The 22,925-nt window shown below is 35.6% G+C and overlaps 1 protein-coding gene and 1 pseudogene across 7 annotated transcripts in view; one reads left to right on the top strand and one right to left on the bottom strand.

The window, feature by feature from the left end:
* TJP1 (tight junction protein 1) overlaps positions 1 to 22,925 on the bottom strand; it is a gene marked incomplete at its 5' end in the record, with an annotated part of 242,755 nt that overhangs the window by 27,910 nt on the left and 191,920 nt on the right. For all 6 annotated transcript variants that reach the window (XM_080808821.1, XM_080808822.1, XM_080808823.1 and 3 more), the window contains 8 exons: positions 135 to 230; positions 330 to 514; positions 973 to 1,192; positions 2,126 to 2,234; positions 4,725 to 4,875; positions 7,494 to 7,599; positions 8,573 to 8,712; positions 22,450 to 22,597. In XM_080808821.1, the coding sequence (XP_080664947.1) occupies positions 135 to 230; positions 330 to 514; positions 973 to 1,192; positions 2,126 to 2,234; positions 4,725 to 4,875; positions 7,494 to 7,599; positions 8,573 to 8,712; positions 22,450 to 22,597 (1,155 nt within the window). The remainder of the gene's footprint in view (positions 1 to 134; positions 231 to 329; positions 515 to 972; positions 1,193 to 2,125; positions 2,235 to 4,724; positions 4,876 to 7,493; positions 7,600 to 8,572; positions 8,713 to 22,449; positions 22,598 to 22,925) is intronic.
* Positions 10,852 to 11,509, top strand: LOC308346028 (ubiquitin-conjugating enzyme E2 L3-like; annotated as a pseudogene). The gene is made up of 2 exons: positions 10,852 to 11,028; positions 11,249 to 11,509. The product of its transcript is annotated as a ubiquitin-conjugating enzyme E2 L3-like (transcript).

Here is a 22,925-nt window from a genome sequence, read left to right as displayed (position 1 = left end):
CTGGGTAAATTGCAAACTTTCACTTACAGAAAGTTTTATTTCTGTTAGGTGAATGGATCAGACCTCTCCTTTAGAGGAGTACCAAGTAAGGCAATACCCTCAACCTCATCTAAGTCCGTCTTAAGGCCACTTACTTGCGATCTGATAGATATCTGGTTCCTCTCTTGCCAGCTTTTCTCTGGCAACATCAGCTATTGGTCCAAAGATAGTTACAGGCCTCAGAAATCCAGCTGGGAGAAATTCAAAGGAAAAATAACAGTTTATACTTTTTCTTTCTTATGCCCATTGACATTAATGGTATTAAGGTTATTCTATAGAAAATAAATCACCTTCTCGAAGAACAACTCTTTCATAGGCTGGAAACTTTGTTTGAACTGGCTGAGCTGACAAATCCTCCCTGCTCTTTCGAAGATTTCTCTTGGAACTGCGAAGACCCCGGAATCTCCAGAAGTCAGCACGGTCTCCCCCAGCTGTTTTTGGAAGTGTGTACTGTACACTGGCTAACTGCTCAGCCCTGGACAAGACAGAACAGAGGACAGACAGATGGATAAATATATTTGAAAAACAAAATGGAAAAAGACCCATAGATGACACAAAATGTCAAAATCCTGACAGAACTCTACATATAGTTTAAATCTTAATGGCTAAACTAAGATAAAGAAGTTCTGGGGCATCTGGGGGCCTCAGTGGGTTAAGTGTCCAACTCTTGACCTCAGTTCAGGTCTTGATCTGAGGGTTGTGAGTTTAAGCCCCACCCACATTGGTCTCCACACTGAGCGTGGACCCTACTTAAAATAAAGAAAGAAATAATAAAATACAAAAATAAAATAAAATAGTTTGTACAACTAAGTCAGTCATAGATACAGTGAATATAATGAAAACTAATTCTTTACATTGCCAAAATTTCCCAGTGGGATTCAAGTCTTCCATCATTATTAACTTATTTTGTGAGAAGTATCCAAACATTCATACCTGTTTTTATTAGGGATGATGCCTCGTTCTACTTCTTTATGATTTTTGCCAATTCGAATAGCAAGCCAAGAGCCTAGTTTCCCATTGTACAAGGTATCCACAACACGGAACACCTCTCCTTTGTTAAAACTAAGTCCATAGGGAGATTCCTTTTCATATTCAAAATGGGTTCTAATATAGAAAGAATCTCCTACATCTGATTCTACGATGCGACGATAAACTAAAAGGAATCAAAACAAAAACATTATCAATAGCGAGTAAGATAAGAAATTACTCTGAAGAGAATAGATTATGTGAAGATGCTCTGATAATAATAAAACCAACAGCATTCAACATATGTTGGATCCACATACCACATTAGGCATTCTATCTCAGGTACAGCACCATTATCTCATGAAATAGGAAGGTTTAGCACCTACGTTTTGCAGATGAGGAAAAGTAATGCAGAAACAGATCAAGCAACTTGTCCTTAACCACACAGTTCTATTTATATCATCTAACTTAACCTTGCTGCAAGTATTACAGACAGTCCCATTTTCTAAATAAGTGGTTCTCAAATGAGGGTAATTCTGTTCCCCCAGGTGATATTTGGCAATATCTGGAAACATTTTTGATCACGTAAGTGTGCTATTGGCATCTAGTGGATAGAGGCCAGGGATGTTTCCAGGCATCCTATAAGGCATGGGTCAGCTTCTACAAAAAAGAATTATTTGGCCCAAAACAAAAATAGTGCTGAGGCTGAGAAACCCTGTTCTAACTGAAAAGTGTATCTTCCTAATCAAAGAAAATTAGGCATTCTCTTTAATTAATGCTAACAAAAATGTATCGCTTAGACAACATCAGTAAAAAATCTGGAAGGTGACTGTATACTTTTGTATGGTTCTGATGGCTAATAAACAACTAGGATTTTTCTATGCCTGTGAAGAGCTGGACAGCACTCTACTTAAACTAGAATGTCATAAAGGTTGGTCCTATAATCACGCTTTCTAAAGAGCATAGTGTTAAGACTGTACCTCTAAGTGACTTAAACTCTGAGATTAACAAATGCATTTATCACTCAACTTTGAATGATTTATTTAAAAATGGAAATTAAAATCCCTATTTAAGTTCTCAGAATTCTGTAGATTTTCTCCATTTTTTGACAGTATCTCACCATCTTTCTTCTTCTGAGCCAATATAGTCACTTCTTCTCCTTTAGGGAGGTCGAGTAGGAAAAGGACAGCTTCTTCTCTTATGATGTTTGTGAAATCTACATTGTTTACCTGTTAAAATATATTTCACAAATTATTCTTGGCCATATTTTAAGATTATGAAAATACTTATCTACACAGAAAACAAAGATTCTCAGACTTTATGTAATTTGGAAACATCACAGCTTTCAGAGGGAAAAAACTGATTTTCCTTTGGAGAAAAATAATACACTCTAATTTAAAATATGTAGAAACCAAGTAAACTGAGTAAAGGAGTAAATTCATTTAAAGAGTAGCCACAATGCATCCTGGCATTAATGATCATCTACTGCAACATCCAACCAATTTAGACCAAAAAGACAACATCTAATTCCAAGTATCTATTATTATAAGCTTTCTGGCTTTAAATTTTGAAATTATAAACTCCACAAATGTAACTTAAAACTAATATAATGTATACCAGTATACATCAAAAAAAAAAGATTTTAATTCTGTGAATTTAAAAATAGAGCCTTACTTTTTACTAGATTCTGAAAAAGAAATCAGAAGGAAATAAAAATAAAACAGCACATGCATTGTCCCAACTCTGTAAGAACATCTATCTGTATGATATAGGCTCGATGTCTGCAAAGTCATTAAGTACTTATATTAGAAGCTCTTAAGGACCAAAGGAAACTTATCAAAATGTTATTGGTGACTATATGCAGGATCACAGGTAGATTTTCTTCTTTTTACTTTTTGAAAATTTTCCACATTAAAAAAAATTAACATGCACTACTTTTATGATATAAAACCAAAGTAAATTATTAAGAAATAATTTTAAAATGATGTACATAAGGGTGCCTGGCTGGCTCAGTTGGTAAAGCACGTGACTCTTATGCCGGGGTTGTGAGTTTGAGCCTCATGTTGGGGGTAGAGCTTACTTAAAAAGGAAAATAAGAGCTTTAAAAAAACAAAATAAAATAAAATGATGTATGTATGCCCTGACTATTTCAAATAGAATATGAGGTGGTTAAGAGGTCTGTTTCATTTCTTTAGTATAAGGAACATCACTCTCCATGTTGCATCTGAGTACAATGTATTATCACAAGGAGGAATCAAAGTACAGTGTCAGATGGAAGCCAGTAAGTCAAAGATGATAGCTTGACTTTTACAGGAAGTTTGAAGGGAAAGGAGAGAAGGAGGAAAATGGCCATAGGTAGCTCATACAGTGGGGAGGGGACTCAGGAGAGCTCAAAGTGAAGATTCTGATGGTGGGCTGCAGACATGAGCCCTCAAAGTCGAGATGGAGACCTGCAGCAAGAGAGAAGCAGGGAGCTGCTGACATTCTCCAAGCTTTAGAAGAACCATAAAGGAAGGGTGGAAAGAATTTTTGAGACTAAAAGAGCACCAGAATGACAATGTTACGGAATCCAAGGAAGAAAGCACTTCAAGAAAGATTACTTAAGACAGTCAAAACACTGCTAGGAAATAAGGGAAAACAAGAGCCGACGGTGCCATTAGGTCAATGATGGCTTATGAGACTTCAGGTTGAGCAGTGGTTATGATGGAAGTCGGACAATAAAACTTTAGGACAGTGATGACTGAAAAGGAAGCAGGGCAGGGACTGACAACAATTTCAACAGCAAAAGGAGAGAAGTAAGACAGTAGAGAACGGATGAAGAGCCAGAGAGAAGCAAAGAGAAAAACACGAGCAAAGCAGCAAGGTTCCGAGCTGGAGACTGAAGCCAGGACAAGGAGCAGGAGGTAGCCCAAATGCAGGAAGACCGGAAGAGAGGTAGCAATGACAGTCTATGCTAGAGAGGTGGAGCAAACAGAACTTCACATTGAACAGATATGATCGGGTTAAACCGGACACAGTTTCTCTGCCAAGAGATCTGGATATTTTAAGGAGACAGAAAAAGATGATACTATATGACTAGACAGCATCACTTATGGCAAAGATAGAAAAACAACAGCAAAATAAAAGAGACCACACCTAAGCTGGGCTTTCTGAGACTCCTGTAACTGGTCTTCTCTTGTGGGGTATGAAGCTTCAGAGCCACAGCAGCTGACACATTTGCCCAATGGACATCCCCATTTCCTTGCAGGTAAGCCATCCCCAGGGTAAAGAAAGCCCCACATGGCTATGTGGACTGCTGCAAAGACGGCTCCCTCTTCCATGGGAGAGTGACAACTGATGGCAAGTTGTGCCCTATGTCAGTCTTGCCAGCCTGAATGTCTAGTTGCACTTAAAAAGACTACTTGGTGGATATCATAGGGATCTAAGACCTTTAATTTTTTTTTGTAAGTTCTACAAACATCAGAGATTGAAATGAAACCAGAGGATCATACCCTGTAGTAACACATATCACACCAATAAACAAGACCAAATGCAGAAACGGGAAGGGAAGAGGTCAGTACAACCAAGACCAGAACAGATTCCTCATCCGAATGGATATTTGGTTCAAGAGACTATGACTTAAGATTACAACTGAATTATAATAATAGGTTTGCTGTATTTGATGTCTTTCTCTAAAGATCTAAGTACTTTCAAACCATATCTCTGATATACTGACATACCCTGAGAATTTGATCACCCTCTTCTAAGCCTTCTTTGGCTGCAGGGCTATCTTCTAGAACACCAGCTACAAATATTCCAACATCATTTCCACCAGCCAGGCGCAGACCCACACTATCTCCTTTTCTGAATTTTACCAATTTCATGCTGGGCCTGTTAAAACAAATATTTCATTTGAAACAGTTAAGAGAAGCTTGAAAAGTTACAATAAATCGCTACAATGAAAACCACACTCAGAATGAAACAAAGACCATCATCTCTGAAATTCCCCTCATACCACTAATTTACTGAATACAATTTAGTATTAGAATCCAAATCAGCTTTACTGGCACCTTCTTTCATTCTCTGAACAATGAGTTTTAAAATATCTAATATGCAATTACTGTTTTATAACTAATTAATAAAACTACTTTATAAAAATAATATTTTCCCAACTCTTAGTGTCTTGGATGCATATGGGGCATTTGCGATAGTTAAAAACATCTTCCACTCTTTTCATCCCAATTCATACCATATCATCTATACAGAATAACTGAGCAGTACAGTTTTTCAAAGGTAGAAATGGAAGCATAAATTGACAAACTTTCCTAATACCAGGGAATCAAAATGAGTCTCCAAGCACGTGATCTGCACGTGCTTGAGATACTGGTTTTTAAACGTGGCAGTTGGTGCACTCTGACACAGATCACTTACTCTGCAGCCCCTTTGGATTTTAAATAAAAAACTTATCAGCCTTCAGCCTTTCTGGATTAGTCACATATTCAATCTCTGCCCTTTTCTTACTAGAGAGAGAATGGAAAAGGAATTAATGTATGCACATTCTTTTATAATCAGTGCAGTGCCAAAGCCTTGTGCTAGCCCTGAAATAAAAACTAAAGGACATCTTAGAAGAATGGGTAGGGAAAAATGGATCATAAATGCAAACCACTCTTTAAGGTAATTAATTACAAATAACATACATAATTACAAATTATCCATCTAGGTTTCCATAACTCTCCCACTTTTCTAGTCAAGATGACACACAATTCTATTACCTATTCTGGCATGAAGTGCAGAAAAAGTCCCTTTCCTCTTAATTCACTAATTAACAATGAACAAATGATTAGAAGCCAATAGAAAATAAAAAACACAAATCAATGAATGAATGAGTTGAGGAAAGAGAGGAGGGTCTAATTCTTTTAAACAACTGAAGACCACCTTAAGCTTCTGGATCTTATAAGGTATTCACACTTGTCCCATTTCCTTACCTGGAACAAACATTTACTAGATGTAAACATCAGAGCCTGTAGGTTAGATGAAGTCACTCATTGTCAGGGCTGGTGGCACCCTTCCTCCTTCCATGAAAGTACTGGCCAGTGTTATCATGGGCCATGTGAATTGCTTAGATATGACAGTGTCCTACTTTTCCAGGTAAGTCCAGAGTCTGCTCACAGACTCCTCTTCCAAACCAATCATAGAGTGCTTTTTGAAACACTTCCTCAAAGTCCTTGAGACTCCAGATCCCTGGCAGTCCTTTTGTAACAGAGACTGATCTAGTATGCCTCAAAAAGTAAAAATCGTTGACTGTAGTCTGCATCCTTTAGTAAAATCTGTCTTTTTAAAGGACAGCTTTAGGCCCACTCTCAGGGTCACGTACCCCAGATGACTGACATTTTAGACTCTGCTTTACCGGTGTTACATCAACTACTTGTAGTAAGAAAAAGTAAACCCATTAACCACTTCTGCCCCAAATCCAGTCACTGGACTTGAATAAATAATCAAATGTTTCCTGGACCAGCTACCCACAACCTCAAATCCTCTTCAGTATCTGTTCTTTAGGGCTCTCTTGAGAAATGGGTCTCTGGAATTAATCATTCCAGTTTTCTTAAACTTTAAAGAGTTATAAAAGCTTTCAAGCAATTCTGAAGAAAGGAAAAAGAAGGAAACTATTCCTTCATAATTTATAAAATTTTGAATTATCAGTTATCTGATAATAACAATATACAATTTTAACCTTCTATCCTACCCATCTACTTCAGGAGTTCTATCTATCTAGCTGGGTCTTGCAGTAACAACCCAATTTCCTCAAGGAAAGAAAACAAGTAAGATCAGGGGTCTACATCTAACCCACTTAAAAGTTTGGTCACATCATTTCCCTTTCACCACAGAAGCAACAAAAGACTAATTTGATGATCAAGATTGTTTGAAATTTACATCTCAATCTCATTAAGTATAAGAACAGTAAAAGGTATAGAATATAAAAAACTTACTTTTGAGTTGCTAACTAATCTAGAAGAGGTTTTCAACCAAGGGTGATTTTTGTCCCCAAGAAACATTTAGCAAAGTCTGTAGACGTTTTTGGTTGTTACAGCTGGGAGGTGCTACTGGCAGCTAGTGGTCAGGGATGCTGCCTCAACATTCCACAATGCAATAAACAAGGAACCAACCCCAAATTTCAACAATGTTAGAATGGAGAAACACTGGTGTTTGTTTTTTTTAAATGCTAGGGCATTAGAAAACTTGTGAAAATTCTGATTTCTAAGCAGAAAACAATTTTTAACTTTTGTAATTCCCGACCTAAAAACTAGGTAGGTGACAGTGGAGAGAAAGTCAACATCCAAAGTTTCTTTTTTTTAAATTTCTAATTCTATCATATAAATAATTTGAAATAAAACATAATCATAGCATTAAGAGGTATATACTCTTTTAAAAAGGATATACAATTGAATTCTCACTTTAAATAATGCTGAATAATGGACAGAGAAGACAACACAAGCTTAAAATCGCATTACCGGAGAATCCCATCTTCATGAGTTGAATTAGGTAGGACACCATCAGACGGACTGACAGGTAAATCAACATCTGGTTGTCCAACTTGAGCATACACGGGCTTTGGTTCTAAAAGAAAGAAAATTTAAAAACTGTGCAGGAATCACTTTATTAAAAACTGGAATAATAATATAAGCACAACCAGGAAAATAGCAAACAATGAAAGCCCACAAAATATATACATAAAAATTCATCAGCAAAAAGCTCAGAAAACTTAATAAGGAACATACATACATACTATATATTTTAAAGTACAGAGTACAGTTATAAATTCTGATTTCTTTATAGCAAGCACATTACATGGCTACCTGCGCCTTCCAAAGCTTCAGCTGTTAGGGTTTGAAAAAGTCTATGGTTCGGGTGTGGGGGGCAGGGAAAGGAGAAAGAGGAAGAAAAAGAGAAGAGAATCCCTACATCATTTCTCTAAGATTATCAGAGCAGTCTTCTTCACTGTGGTAAAATTTGCTTTTAAATATCCACATTCTTGCTACTAAACAAGCAGAGTAAAAAGATTTGAGAGAAGGAACTGAGAGACAATAGAACCCAAATCTCCTGGCCTTTCAAGGCCGTTCAAGGAATGAATTTTGGAAACTTGCAGATTCTTATGTCTGGTTTCATATACATCTCTACAGTGTGTAACTTATTATAACTTATAGCGTTTATGAAAACACCTTCAATAGGTAAAATAACTTAAAAAAATTTCTTAAGCCAATCTAATGTTTCTCCTAAATAAGCAGTGCTAGAGAACAACTTTACTCACTGGGAATAGCTGTTAACTATGAATAATTTCTATCCAGGAAAATTTTTTAAAAATTCATGAAAGCCTACTGATCCATGCCAACCTCATACCCATAAGGAATATGCTGGAAGTCAGATTCAGAAAAATTCAAACACAGATAGTAGGAGATGCAATAGTAGTAACTGTAGAAATAACAATAATCAAAATCACTGAAGCATATTTAAGTCGTCTGTAAATTCTGACAATTATTTTATTTAGTCTGATTGCAAATATTTTCTGAATGTAGTGTTTTGCTAGGCTTACCTGGAAGAGTGGGTGCTTGTTTCTCATTTCTCTCAACTACAACTTCTTCTACTGTTTTAGGAGTATGATCATCCGCATGCTTCACAGGAGTTGAGACAGCCCCGGGTTTAGAAATTCTCTCTTCTTCTCTGCTCCGGAGACTGCAAATTAGTAAAATTTTAAAAATTAGGGATATATAAATGATTGTAAAAATCATTTGTAAGAGAACAGTCTAAGAACAGTTAAGCAACCTTTGAAAAACTATGACAAGGGATTTGCTCTAATAGCTATCAAAATACTATAAAAACCTAGTAATTAAAACTAGAGTGGTATTGTCACAGAAACGGAAAAACAGATCAAAGCAACAAAAGAGAAAATAGATGAATCTATCCACAATAGTAAAATTTAATATGGAAGTGGCAGTTCAGAATTGTGAGAAAAGAACATGCTATTTATTTAATAAATGATGTTAGGACCAATGTCCACAATTTAAAAGATTAGATCTCTATGCATGTTAATGACAAAAATACGATTTCAGATGGAATTTAAGTCCAAAATATAGTATGTTTTAAAAATTTGTATCATCAAAAACAGAGGACTGTTAAAGACTCAATGCACAAAAACCCTCACACACCAACAACAGTGACTGCATAAAAATTCAAGTAATTAAAAAATATATTTTTGGTTAAGCCAAATGACATGGGGTTTTTAGGTTCTAACAGGTGAACATAAGCAATTTCATATGGTTCAACCTAACATAAGTAATGAGTTTAATACCTTAATGTTTCCATATTGACCAATTTACATATTGGCCTAATAACACATGAAGAATTTGGTATTTAGAACATATAAGGAACTGTAAATCAGTTTAGAGGAGACAACTCAAGAGAAAAATGAGTATTAGGAAGAGACAATTCACCAAAAATATACATAAAAAAATAACAATAAACTTGAAAGTATGTTCACCCTCACTAGTAACTAGGAAAATGCACATTAAAATAACTTTTAATTATCTTATCATTCATGAGAACTTTCACACGACAACATAAAACCTAGGGAAGGACATGGAGAAACAGATACTCATACAGGGATGGTAAATAAATGTAAACAAGTATAACTACTTAAGGGCAAAATGAGAATTACTTAGGCAAACACTCAAAAGCCTGTAATTCCACTTCTAGGTTTATCCTAGAGAAACACATACATGTCCAAGAACGCATTTTTTTTCAAACTTTTCGTTATGGAAAATTCCAAATATGCATAGTAACGCAGAGAACAGTATCATAAAAATCTTGCGTAGTTAAAAAAATTTTCAACATTCTATCAGCAATTCAATCTGAGGCTAACAGTACCCTTAACAATTTGACAATGACAGAACAAACACAAAAAACATTTTAAATTATAAACAGAGGAAAAGATTCTAAATAAAATGCTAGCTAAGGGAATACATTAATGCATTAAAAGGTTATTTTACAATGATCACAGCAGGGTTATTTCACAAGTACATGGCTGGCTTAACATTAGGAATCTATCACATAATTCATTATTACATCCAAATACTGTATGAAAAAAATACTGGTGAAACAGGAATGTAAAAAAAAAAAATTCATCAGCCATTCCTAATAAAAATCACAAATAAAGCAAAAATACAGGCCAATATAATTAGTTATGAGACTATTTTCGAAAACCAAGAGCTAAGACCATATTAAACAGGGAAATGCTGAATGTATTTACAATAAAATCAGTAACAACACAGTGATACCTGCCAATACTAACTATGGTTATCTACCACTATTTTGAAGACTCAGATGATATGATCATGAGCTAATAGGCTTGAAATACTGGGGAGAATTTTAGTGAGTATAAAGAATACAAAACAAACTACATAAAGAAAATTATAACTACATTTTTTAAACTACGTTTAAACTACGTTTTTAAAACTATGTTAAAAAAAAAAATCAATGAATTTTCCTCAGTGTCCCCTATCATCAGAAGAAAATGAAAGGGAAAAGTATGCCAGCAACAATAACAGCAGAAACTGTAAAATGCCTGGAGAGAATCTATACAAACTCAGATTGGGGGAGATCTCCCCAAATAAGTAAGATAAACATCCAGAAGCCATAAAGATGAAAACATTTCACTATTAAAAATGTCTAATTGCAAAGGAAAAGATATTATAAAGACTTATATTTGCAACACACTCTCCAAAAGAGCTACTACTGACTGATGAAGAAATGAAAAAGAACAACGCAACAGAAAAATGACCAACAGGCTGGGAAAGCAGCAGCACCAGATCCAAGATGGCAACCAGAAGGAGGCTGATGGAGCTTGAAGAAATCCGCAAACGTGGAATGAAAAACTTCCATAACATCCAGGTTGATGAAACTAATTTATTGACTTGGCAAGGGCTCACTGTTCCTGTCCACGCTCCATATGATAAGGGGGCCTTCAGAATCAAAATCAGTGTTCCAAGCAGAGTACACAATCAAACCACAAGAGATCACATTTTTTTTAAAGATTTTATTTATTTATTTGATAGACAGAGATCACAAGCAGGCAGAGAGAGAGAGAGAGGAGGAAGCAGGCTCCCTGCTAAGCAGAGAGCCTGATGCGGGGCTTGATCCCAGGACCCTGGGATCATGACCTGAGCCGAAAGCAGAGGCTTTAACCCACTGAGCCACCCAGGCCCCCCAAGAGATCACATTTAAAACAAAGATCTATCATCACAACACTGATGACAAGGGGCAGTCTGTCTGCCCAGTAATTAGTGCTAAAAACTGGAAGCCAGCAATCAAAACCCACTAAGTAAACCAGTCCCACATAGCACTGGTGAATGACCCCAGCCCGAGCACCCACTTCGGGCTCACCTAACTGAAGATACTCTGAGGATGGTAAAAAATTCTGTGAGAATCCTGAAGAGTTTACAAAGAAAACGGGGAAAAGCGAACTGTGGACTAAACTCTGCCCCGATGGGATTCCAGCAAGTGTGAGCAGAGACCCCCAAGCCACACATTTAGACACCCCACAAAGCAGGACTCTGGAAAATTGACACGTGCCACTGCCTGGTGTTTGCTTGTGGCAGTTACTAACTTTCTACAGTTTTCTTAATCAAAAGTGGTCTAGGTAACCCGTAAAGAAAGAATTAAAAATTTAAGATGTTCTTAAAAAAAAAAAAAAGAAAAAAAAAACTAAAGAAAGAAAAAAAAAAGGAAGGAAGGAAGGAAGGAAGGAAGGAAGGAAAGAAAGAAAGAAAGAAAGAAAGAAGCAACAGAAATGAACCTGGCAGTTCACTGAGGAAGCAACACTACAGTCAATAATCTCATAAAAAGATGAGCAGCTCCACTAATTAGGAAACCATCAACTGGAAATAAACAGTTACCAATTTGCAACCATCAGATTGGTAAACATGGAATTCTGAGAAATAAGTGTAGGTTCAAACACTACTTTTGGAAGTAATCGGCATTATTCATGAACATTTAAAAATAATACTCTTTAATGACTTCGGAAACAAAAAGAGCCAGTATATGAAATCATGGACAAAGATGCTTACACAACAATAGTGACCGCATAGGCAAACACCTAGAAACAGAATTTCCATAACAGGGAAAGTTCCTCACTAAAAGAATAAGCTCAAAGGATGTTTACCCTGTACTGATAAGTAAAATCAGCTAGCTGGAAAATAATATGCAGAGTCTTAACTTTTTTAATTATTAAAACATACATAGGACAACTGTCTTGGGTCCCCTACCTCCTCAGGAGCTTTGTACTATCTCACCTTGCTAAGGCTCAATAAACCTTGTTTTGCTGCCCACCAAAACAAACACACACACAAACAAACACACACATAAATAAGTAAAATCACAGAGAGCTAATTCTACATATGTTCCTTACTTTTATTTGTAAAAGTATGTGTAAGCATGGAGAAAGGCTTTTAATTTAAGAGCAGTGGGAAATGGGGTAAGGTGGAGTTGACCTATTTTGTTCTAATAAGCATACGATGCTTTTATAATGGGAGACAAAAACATATTAAAATAAGTTACAATGAAAGAAAGCTATGTGTAGAAACATGAGAATAACTCTGAAACAAGATGTGAAGCACAAACTGCAGAGTGTCTCTGCTGTGACATCAAGAGGTGTCTCCAGAGCTCTACAGACACACCAGTGTGCACATGCCCACATGGAGAAAGACCTAGATGGGTATAACCAAACAGGCAACACACAGTGTTTTCCTGCAGAGGGAGAAGTAGACAAAACATAACCCAAGTGGAATTTGAGGTTTATCTATACTATTTGAATTTTTACAACAAAAATATGTACACGTGACTTACTGAGTAAAGACTGAAATGTTTTAAAATATTTTAAAAACAATGTTCACCTTAAAATGTTTAGTATTTTTAAATGGAATTAAGTCTAACTTTAAACAAAGAATTTGGTTCTACTAATGCATATTATTAACAGTCTCTTATCAAGAAAAAGTTTCTTCAGTTACCCTCCTGAAAAGAAAAACTAATGATGTACTATACAGTGACTAACACAACATTAAAAAAAAAAAACCACAAGGCATTTTTCATAGTTTCTATTTTCTGGTCACTTAACTTCTATGGAGGTATACTCTAGTTTTTTAAGTTCTGTATATTAATATGAGCTGCATATAGAAAAACCAGTTTTTTAGGAAGAACTATAAAAGTCAAGGTATTTTCTAAATCAAACAAGAATGAACTATTTTTAAATCACAAAAGGTCAAAATATTTAGCCACTGCTTATGTAATAAAATCTCAGGTACAATTAGTCTAAGAATAAATCAATACAATTAAGCTTCATCCCCACACTGCTCTAGGCACTTCAGAGTATAAAGGGTAGTACAAAACAGAAGACTCCCCTTATATTCTTTGCATTAAAAATATAAACATGAACATTTTAAAGAAAGACAATGAGATTAAAGAATGTATAATTTTAATAGTTCTACAGATTTATTGCTCTGCAACAAGTAAACTTTAAATTGGTTTAAAAAGATGTAAAAACAAATAGTTACAATTGACCTTCTTTCTTATAACTTAAACTTACTAAATTTAAAATGACTGAAATTAATGATAACCACCATCTTGGTAACTTAGAATCAATTATAATACTCTAATGCAAACATCCTCTGTAATGATAACCAGCAAGTTGTCATTTATTGTGCAATAGGGCTCTTGCACAACATAAAACATAAAACATAAAACTGCCAGTACTTTTGTCTTTGGATATATATATATATATATATATATACACATACACACATACATATACAGGTTATATATATATATATTGCCCATCACCCCTCCCCCCCATAACAACTGTTATGACTGAAATAACATTTCAGGTGGATGGAACTCATATTATTCTATGAAATTTTCCATACAGTTAATATTTGGAGAATCACCTCTCTTTTTAGTGCATTTCTGTTATCTACCAAAAGATGGAGGCATTATTCAATAATACATGTAGATTGGGAGCAGTGCTGTTAACGGGATTATGAGGCAAGTCATCTATGTAACTGCAAATTTTCTAAAATCTGTGTTAAATGAAATGAGGTAAAATCAGTGAATATATTTAACCCATTACATCCAAAATATTATTTCATTAGGTAATGAAATTATTAATGAGGTAATCCAAATCATTTTGTGTGTGCACAGTCATCAAAACCCAATGTGTTAGATCACATTTAAAATATGTTTCAATTTGGACTGGCCACATTTCAAACACTCAGCAACCACATGTGGCTAGCTAGCAGCAATGATGTTGGGCAATACAGATCTACAGTTACAGTACAGGAATACAATAATCAGATTTTCCAAACATTTATAAAGTTCTATTATGAGCAAACATGATCATTATGTCTACTGCAAGACAAACCCAAATCCAGACACACCAAATTAGTCTATAATCAGTGGCGCTTATCAAAAGAAACTGGTAAGGCTGTGACAATGAAAACACATTTTCCTCAAATCTTCCGTACATGATTCTACCCAACTGGCTCTGAAACAGTATCTAAGTTTTTACCAAAAAAAAAAAAAAACAAAAAAAAAACAAAAAAACCACAACACTTTTTACTATTAAGAGGAAGCTGACTTTATAAAAAAAAAAAAATCACGTCTGTCCTAAATCAGACGCATGTTTATCTACATACTCTGGCTCCAAATAGCTGAGACGGACATTTCAGACATTCTCAAGGACCTCAAGATCCTCTTAAGGGCATTACTGTTTTTCCCCCGGAGGGGAGGAGACAGGGTTTATTTTTCCAGAGTTCTCATTTGTACATCATTTTACGGCAGTGATCCATTTACCGAGAAGCTCTGGGCTGGTTAAAAACTCTGTGGGAGACAGTTATTAAGAGATGGGGTGGAACACAGTCTCTGAAGTTTTTACAGTTCACATAAAGGGACTCCTTGTAAACAGCCTTCTTTAAGCCTTACCCAGTCAACCGTATAAACTGGGTAGCAGAGTAACATACTCTCTCATCAGATCAGCAAGGAGTAACAAGTAGTTATAAGTGAAAAACTTCAGGTGTAAGTAAAATCACAAGTGTTTGGGCCTATAGGTAGAGGGCAGAGGGCAGGCGGCTTGGTCCGGGGCTCTCCCTCTGGGTTCTGGTGTGTGTTCCTTCAGCAGGCTCTCACAGCACAAAGCAGTCAGCAGTCTTCCCCTAGGATGGTTTCGCAGGAGAAGGTCTCTAACAAGACACTTGCCCAGGAAACTCCTTTTTCAAGCACACTAGAGGAAAAATTCTTGCAAATTCTTCTGGCGACACACCACAGCCAAAATCTCTGCCATTCAGTGAAGCCTGCATGGGTGTGCCTTTCCCAACATGACTGGCTCTGAGCCCCAGGGATGCGTGGGGGGAGCCTCCTCTGGCATTCCAACACAGCACCAAGGGGGAGTAGGTGTTAATATACCTGATTCTCATATTCTTTAGAGTTCACTTTACTTCTTACTAGCTAATCCTTTGTTACACCAATCTGGTTATATTTAATCTCTTTATATTAAACTTGCTGGGTTCACTCCCCATTCCACTTTCTGTCTTGACCGGACCCTGCTTGACAAAACATGCTAGACTGCCCATTCTTCATGCAGCTTTCTTTCAGGCTTCTAGCTCTCAAACATCTTCTCAACTGACTGGTCAGTCATGCCTTATTTTAAAAATGGTCCTAATATAAGAAATAAACTTGAGGCTTAACATTCACTCCAGTAAAACATCCTTTTATAAAACCAACTCCAAATTCCTATTATATGGTAAATGACTTAAACAGGCTTATACTTTCTTTTCAGAAACTCACTTGTTGCATAAAGGGAGGCAAGACCTATAGAACCTAGGATGAAAACAAAAACTAGATGCTAATTCCTTTAAAGGCTACTGGACTATCTCAGCCATAATTAACAATAAAGATATGTTTAGAAATCAACTTAACGATATCCCAAATCAACTTAACCATATCCCAGTAACAGAAGAGTTCAGCTGGGAGGGCTAGAAGACATGAAAAAGAAAAACTAAAGGCACACTCAAGTCTGACTATTTAGAATGTTGTGACCATTGCTCAATCTTCTAAACTTCATATGGAATCAAGATGATATTTATACATTGTAGTGCCTCCTTAACAGCAATAAAATATTAATGATCTCTTTCTGCATGGCATATACAGAATTCTAGGGATGACAAATGGAGAGATGCAGATACTAAGCTGATACTTGGGCACAGAAATGAAGGGTGGTATGCTGAGACAGTAAGGAAATAATTATACCTATTTTGCATATTTACAAGCTAATTTCCCACAATTTAAGTTTATTCTTTATATACTATAATCTACTGTCTGGACATACATATCTGTGTGTGTATATGTTTCTGAAAAAATCTGAGTATCTATACTGCTTATTATGGCAAATGACCTTCAGGTGATAACCCAGATACAGGCTTTTATGATCCTTATCATTTCGTATAGAGCTTCTCATCTTACATGTTTCATTTATGATGGTGATGATGATTAATGATTTAGAAGGAAAACAGATCTGTTGTTCAAACTGATTTTTGTAGAAATGCACAATTTTTAATAATGAGTAAGGAAGACCTTTTTTTAATTTAAAGATAACATCGTTAAGCCTTCATCAGTGGTATAATGATTATCAGGTACTTGGTCTAATATTTGGAGTAAATGATCTTTTTTTTTTTTTAAGATTTATCTTAGAGAGAATCCCAAGCAGACTCCCCACTGAGCACGGAGCCCATTATGGGGATTGATCCCATGATCCTGAGACCATGACCCAACCAAAACCAAGAGTCAGGTGCTCAACCAACTGACTCACATAGGTACCCCTTCAGTAAAACAATCATCTGATTATTACATTTGGTTGATTTTACAAGAGAACAGTGTTACAACACTCTCATTTTTTAATGAAGAGCCTCAAAAGGACAAAAGAAGATTGCTCTACATTATTTAAATCTGGAACTAAGAGTTTTCATACATTTGCTATTTTTAACACATATTACCAAACAGCCCATTTTTAAAATATCTTATTTTATGTTTTATATTATACTTGTATAAGAGCTGATGAATTAAATAAAATTCATACTTTTAGTTTGTAAACTGTGGCTCTGAAGTATAATATTTAAGCCTGCTTTTCTACCTTTAGATCCATAAACTCCCGTTAAGAGTTAAAACTGACCAGCATTCATTGACACACATTCTTACACTTGGGCTTCTAGTTAATTACTAGAGAAATGCACCAACGAAGGTCTTTCCTCGGCCTGGCTTCTTAGAAAGCATATTAAAGACAAAGCCTCAGCTTGGAATTTTAACCTGGTAACCTAAAATTCCCAAAGACTGAAAACAATTTGGTTCTTAATCTAAGTAACAAAAGTTCAGGGTAGGTCATCAGTATTCCACTCATTTTGAAATGTTAGACAAAGAAAATTACCCCCCCCCCCCAAAAACCCAATTCAAGTAATAAACAACCTTTTAAAAAACTCGTATTGGGGCGCCTGGGTGGCTCAGTGGGTTAAAGCCGCTGCCTTTAGCTCAGGTCATGATCCCAGCGCCTTGGGATCGAGCCCCACATCGGGCTAGCTGCTCAGCAGGGAGCCTGCTTCCTCCCTTCTCTCTCTGCCTGCCTCTCTGCCTACTTGTGATCTGTTTGTCAAATAAATAAATAAAATCTTTAATAAAAATAAATAATAAAACAATAAAAAATAAAAAACTCGTATTTTTCCTACTGAAATAACTTTTTCCAAAACAAAAGAAAAAACTTCTTAGAACTGTAATCACTCTCTCCTTTGCTCTTGTGGTCCATCCACACAGGTCATCTTGCTGTTATTCTAAGAAGTTGAGAAATGGCACATGCTTTTCTTATTCTGTAATAATCTTCAATCGGGAGAGCTCTTTCTTACTCATTTCAAGATGAGATCACTTTAGAGAAGCCTTTTCTGATCATGTTATCTAATATTGTCCCTTCCATCTTCACTATCAAACTATACCATGATTTTCTTTACAGTACTTACTACTAAAGGAAATTAGTTTTCATATTTCAAAGTTACTTACTGCTTTCTTCACCTGGCTATAAGCCCTAAAGTTCTAGGACAGCATGGATCTTGCCTAGACTGTTCAGGGCATAAATTTATAACCATATATTGATAACATATATGTGATATCAATAAATAGTTTAGTAAGAATTAGGACAATATCAAAATTACTGGTTAAGAAAAAAAATCTTTGAATCTTCACTGTAAAGTGTTCACTGCGCTGCATCAACTCACAACCAACTGCCTTAGTCTGACTGGAAGGCATAGGAGCCAAGGGGAGGAAGTCATTAATCCATTAATTATTTTCATTTAGACACTTCAAGAATCATATCTTTCTACCTGGCCCTTTTTTCACAGATGAAGGAGAAACCAAAAACAAACCAACAAACCAACATGAGGGACTGCATAGTCTGAAAAAGAAAATGTAGCAGCACCTACACCAAGTTAATTACCAACATTATTACATGCAAATCTTGTTCTGAATAAACCATCTATCTATTAAACAGGAGGTTAATAAAACCTTTACTTAAGACAAAAAACTAAAACCAAAGATCAGAAAACAAAATCTGAAATTCACCAGAAGATGGGCACTTCTCCACATTTTAAAAGAGTAAAAAGAAATATCCAACTAATCCATATAAATGTCTCAATAATTTTTAGCCTATTGGCAAAGTTCCAGAGAGAACCAAGCAATAGCTGACAGAAACTATATGTATTAGAATTAAAGAATATTTATAGCTTTCTAATATCTAAGAAAACAATTATGGAAGGTAACAAAAATCATAAAGTGTGTAAGTAAAAATAATGATCTTTAGTTTAAAAGCCAGGACTTCTCTAAGGCATTTAAGCAGATACATTATATGCCCTATATGCATAGGTATTCGGATTTACCTGGCACTCCTGGAAAACAAGATCATGAGCTTAAATTCAACTTTGTATAGTAAAAGGCTGATAGTAAAAGGTGGACGATATAGATAAATAGTTTTCATTCCAAATATATCAGCTTAACTGGGCTCAACACGTGCATTCAGTCTAGAAATTCCATTTTACCATGATGCATTTACTATTTCATAAACAGTATCAATACTGATACCACTAACTTCAGAACTTAGTGTAAGCATTTTCTCTCAGGAGAAACAAACAATGAATAAAGAGAATCTTTAAAAATTTTACAAAGTTTCAAACTTCTTAAAACCCTGCTTTCAAGTACTTTTATTAAAAGCAACCGTTTTTATTAAAGATAGGCTAAATATAAATTAAACCTTTTCTATTTGTTAAAATACATTCCCTAAAAACTTCAGACAACAACTTAGGCCTTCAATAAACTTTGTCAGTTTATGGAATGCCTGAGTGTAAGTAATACAAAACATAATCTTTATAATCCAAATTCAACATGACCTTAGTTTGAGCTTTTACTACAATAGAGTTTTTTCAGTACTGCAGCTGCTTATGATAATCAGTAGCACCACAGTCACCTTTATTATAACAGTTCATAGGACAGAACAAAAAGGTAAACATATGCTGTTACGAAGGAGGAAAAGTCATAAATCAGAACTGTTAAATTGAACGTTACACAGTAGGGAGAGTAAACTATAACCCAGCAGAAGCTTAGAACACAGCCTGCAAATCAAATACTCTCTACATGTGCAGGAATCACGCCGAGATCAGTGAAAAGAATCTTCTTGGTGAAAGCTACTTGGTAATCACCATGCAACAGTGCCACCAGCTGTGGACTCTCTCAGTATCCAAGTTTTGGCCCAGAGTGGGCTCTGAAACATTACTGAATAAAACACAACACAAACCTGGCAACAAGCATCAAGGTATAAGGTGTAAGAAAGGTATAAGAAAATGAGTCAAACTTCTCTCTGTACGTATATTGTTTTTTAGTTTAAAAACAAGACTATTTTAACATTCTAGACCAGGGCTTGGCAAACTTTTTCCTTATATGGCTCTTTGAGCATTAATCTCTGTTGCAACTTCCCAATTATGCCATTACAGGATGGGTTCCAATAAAACTTTATTTGCAAAATCAGGCAGTGGGCTGTATTTGGCCCACAGGTTGTAGTCTGCCAAACCTTGTTCTAGACAATAGTGAGGATACACTGCTCACCTAGTTATGAGTTAATAAGCTAATGCATTTTTCTCAAGCGGTCTGTCCATGTAATGTTTGCTTTCTCAGGAAAGAACATCATGTAGAAGAACGTAAGTAGGTCATAACAATGATGGAATGCTGTACAGGACCCATGGTGTTTCTTAATACCAGGATTTTACTCTTAATGTCTAAATTGTTTCTCAACACGGGATAATCCTCTATAACTGCACAGTTATTTGGACTTTAACATGAACTTTAGGGGAAGAAATAAAACCTTTAAGTAACTGGTACTACTGTATATCTTGCCTATGAGCAGGTCAGAGAGTTCTCAGGAATTAAATTTTCAGCACAAATATCTGGAAATAATCTGAAGACTCTGGGTCTTCTGCAGTTGAAGTATTCTCTTTTCTTTAGTATATGCTACATGTTCTAACCATATTCCTAAATCTGGTAGTGCAGAGAAGAGAATAATACCAGGAACTTTAAAAAAAAAAAAAAAAAAACACACTATTACTTGCCTCCATCTGAGAACAGGGCCCAGGATTCCGCATTTTTAAAAGATCTCATTTAACTGGTGTTACCCGTAAGAATACCTGAGGTTCCCAATTAAAACACCCCAACTGTAATATAAAAAACCTTTTTCTAAAAATCCCTCAACTTTTAAGTTACAGATGCCAAGTGTGAATGAACTCTAAAATGAAAAAAGTAGGCATCAAAAAAAACTTTCTAAAATTTCAAATTTGCTCACAATAAAAACTAATGGTCAAAATTTGGATCTTTTTTTTTTTTAAAGGAAAATCATGTCCAAATTGTTTGATACCAGCATGATTTCTAGGTGAGAGAAATGTGTTAAAATTATAGCTGCTCCCATGAATCATCCAAGGGTGTTAGTTATATCACTGTGTATGTGTTGTGGCAGCAATCCTTTTCCGGGTAACATCTATGCTGGGTCAGGAAGATTTTTAGAACTAACAGATTAACTTGTAGCAGTTAAAAATAATAATCAGCTATAAGATAAACCAGGACTGGCTTGTGACAATACCATTAATATTCCTTTTTTTAAAAAAAAAATCATTACAACCTTAAAATAAAGATCAGAGTTAATAGAATTTACAAACCTAAAACTGAAATTTAGAAAGTATCAGCTTCACAAATTTCTAAAACCAACAGTGCACAACCATATTACTATGGCTTTTGACAATCTTTTAAAGGCTTTCTTCTGGCCAGATACTCCTCCATTCTCTGTTTCCTTCTTTCTTGCCTCCTCACCTTCCTTAAGGAATGCACTCCCCACTGTCCAGTTCTTGGCCTCTCCAAACTTCAGTGACTTCTATGGCTTGAGCTAACACCTCCATGCAAGTAAGTCCCAAATAACTATCTCTAATCCCAAACTGTTCCATTCAAGTTTTCAAGTGCCTCCTGAAGATCTCCATATGGATTATTATTAAAAACAACAAATCAATTGGGTAGCCTACAGAGCCCTGGGAATGTCCACAAATTTTATGTAAAATGCTACATGTATGTGTACATGTGCCCTTTTCTAGAGACAAGGGCCATAATTTTCAGTTTCTCAAATGTATATGCAATCCCAAAGACCATATAAACTCAGATAAGTCATATACTACTAGCATACCAGACCCTTTGGGATAAATACCAGAGAGTGTATTTTTACTTTTATTAGGATTTTGTTTTAATTGTGTTATGTTAGTCACCATAAAATACATCATTAGTTTTCAGAGCAGTGTTCCAAGATTCATTGTTTACATACAATACCCAGCGTATTTTTAAAAGGGAAAACAAGGTCCAGATTAAACTGTCTAGGAAAGGACTACTGGTATAGTTAACTTTCCCAAGCAATAGATTCCATAAGTTAGCTAACATCTTCTAATGCTGTGGATCAGCGAATTCCAGCTTAAGGCCAACTGTTTTTATAAAAAGTTTTATTGGAACACCACCCTGCCCATTCATTTACATATTGTCTAATTACACTTCTGTGCTACAAAGACAGAGTACTGACAAGAAGCTGTGTAGCTTGCATACCTAAAATATTTACTCTTTCATTCTTTAAGAAGTTTCAGTGACCTCTGGTTTTCTAGATAATCCCTAAATTGATTTTTAAAATCCCACAAAAACACAAAAAAACCCTACCTAAACTTGATAATCAAAAGAAAATCTATTTTCTAGTTTTATTTGTAAGCAACACCAGAAACATGTATCAAGCACACATAACTATATTAATGATAGAGTGTGATTTACCTGCCACTGCTGGGCTGCTGTGGAGAGTGTCTGGAATGATCAGAAGGCTCTGACCGTTGGTCAGGTGATCGTGACCGGCTGTGGCGGGGAGGTCTGTCATGTGATCGACCAGAATGATCTGATGCCAGTGACTGAATTTCTGAAATGTCTGTTAGGTAAAAGGGTGCTATTTATTTTCCCATAAAATGATTATAGTAAAATGTAAGGTACTCCAGGGGTAATAGATATAAGCTATTAAATATAATTTCATATAAAACTGATGTTTTAAGCATTAATTTCATCAACCACTCATAAAAATGGTGAGCCGCCTACAGAAAATACATAGTGACAACATCAATGGACCTTGAAGTCATATGCTAAGTGAAGTAAGTCAGAGAAAGACAAAACACAACAAAACAACCACAAAAAACCACAAACCCACACAACCACCAAACTCACAGAAAAAGAGTTCAGATTTGTGGTTACCAGGAGAGTTG

Source organism: Martes martes, assembly GCF_963455335.1.
Source record: "Martes martes genome assembly, chromosome: 7".
Classification (NCBI taxonomy): Eukaryota; Metazoa; Chordata; class Mammalia; order Carnivora; family Mustelidae; genus Martes; species Martes martes.
The sequence above is the reverse complement of the archived record's forward strand: the minus strand, read 5'-3'. Positions and strand labels throughout refer to the sequence as shown.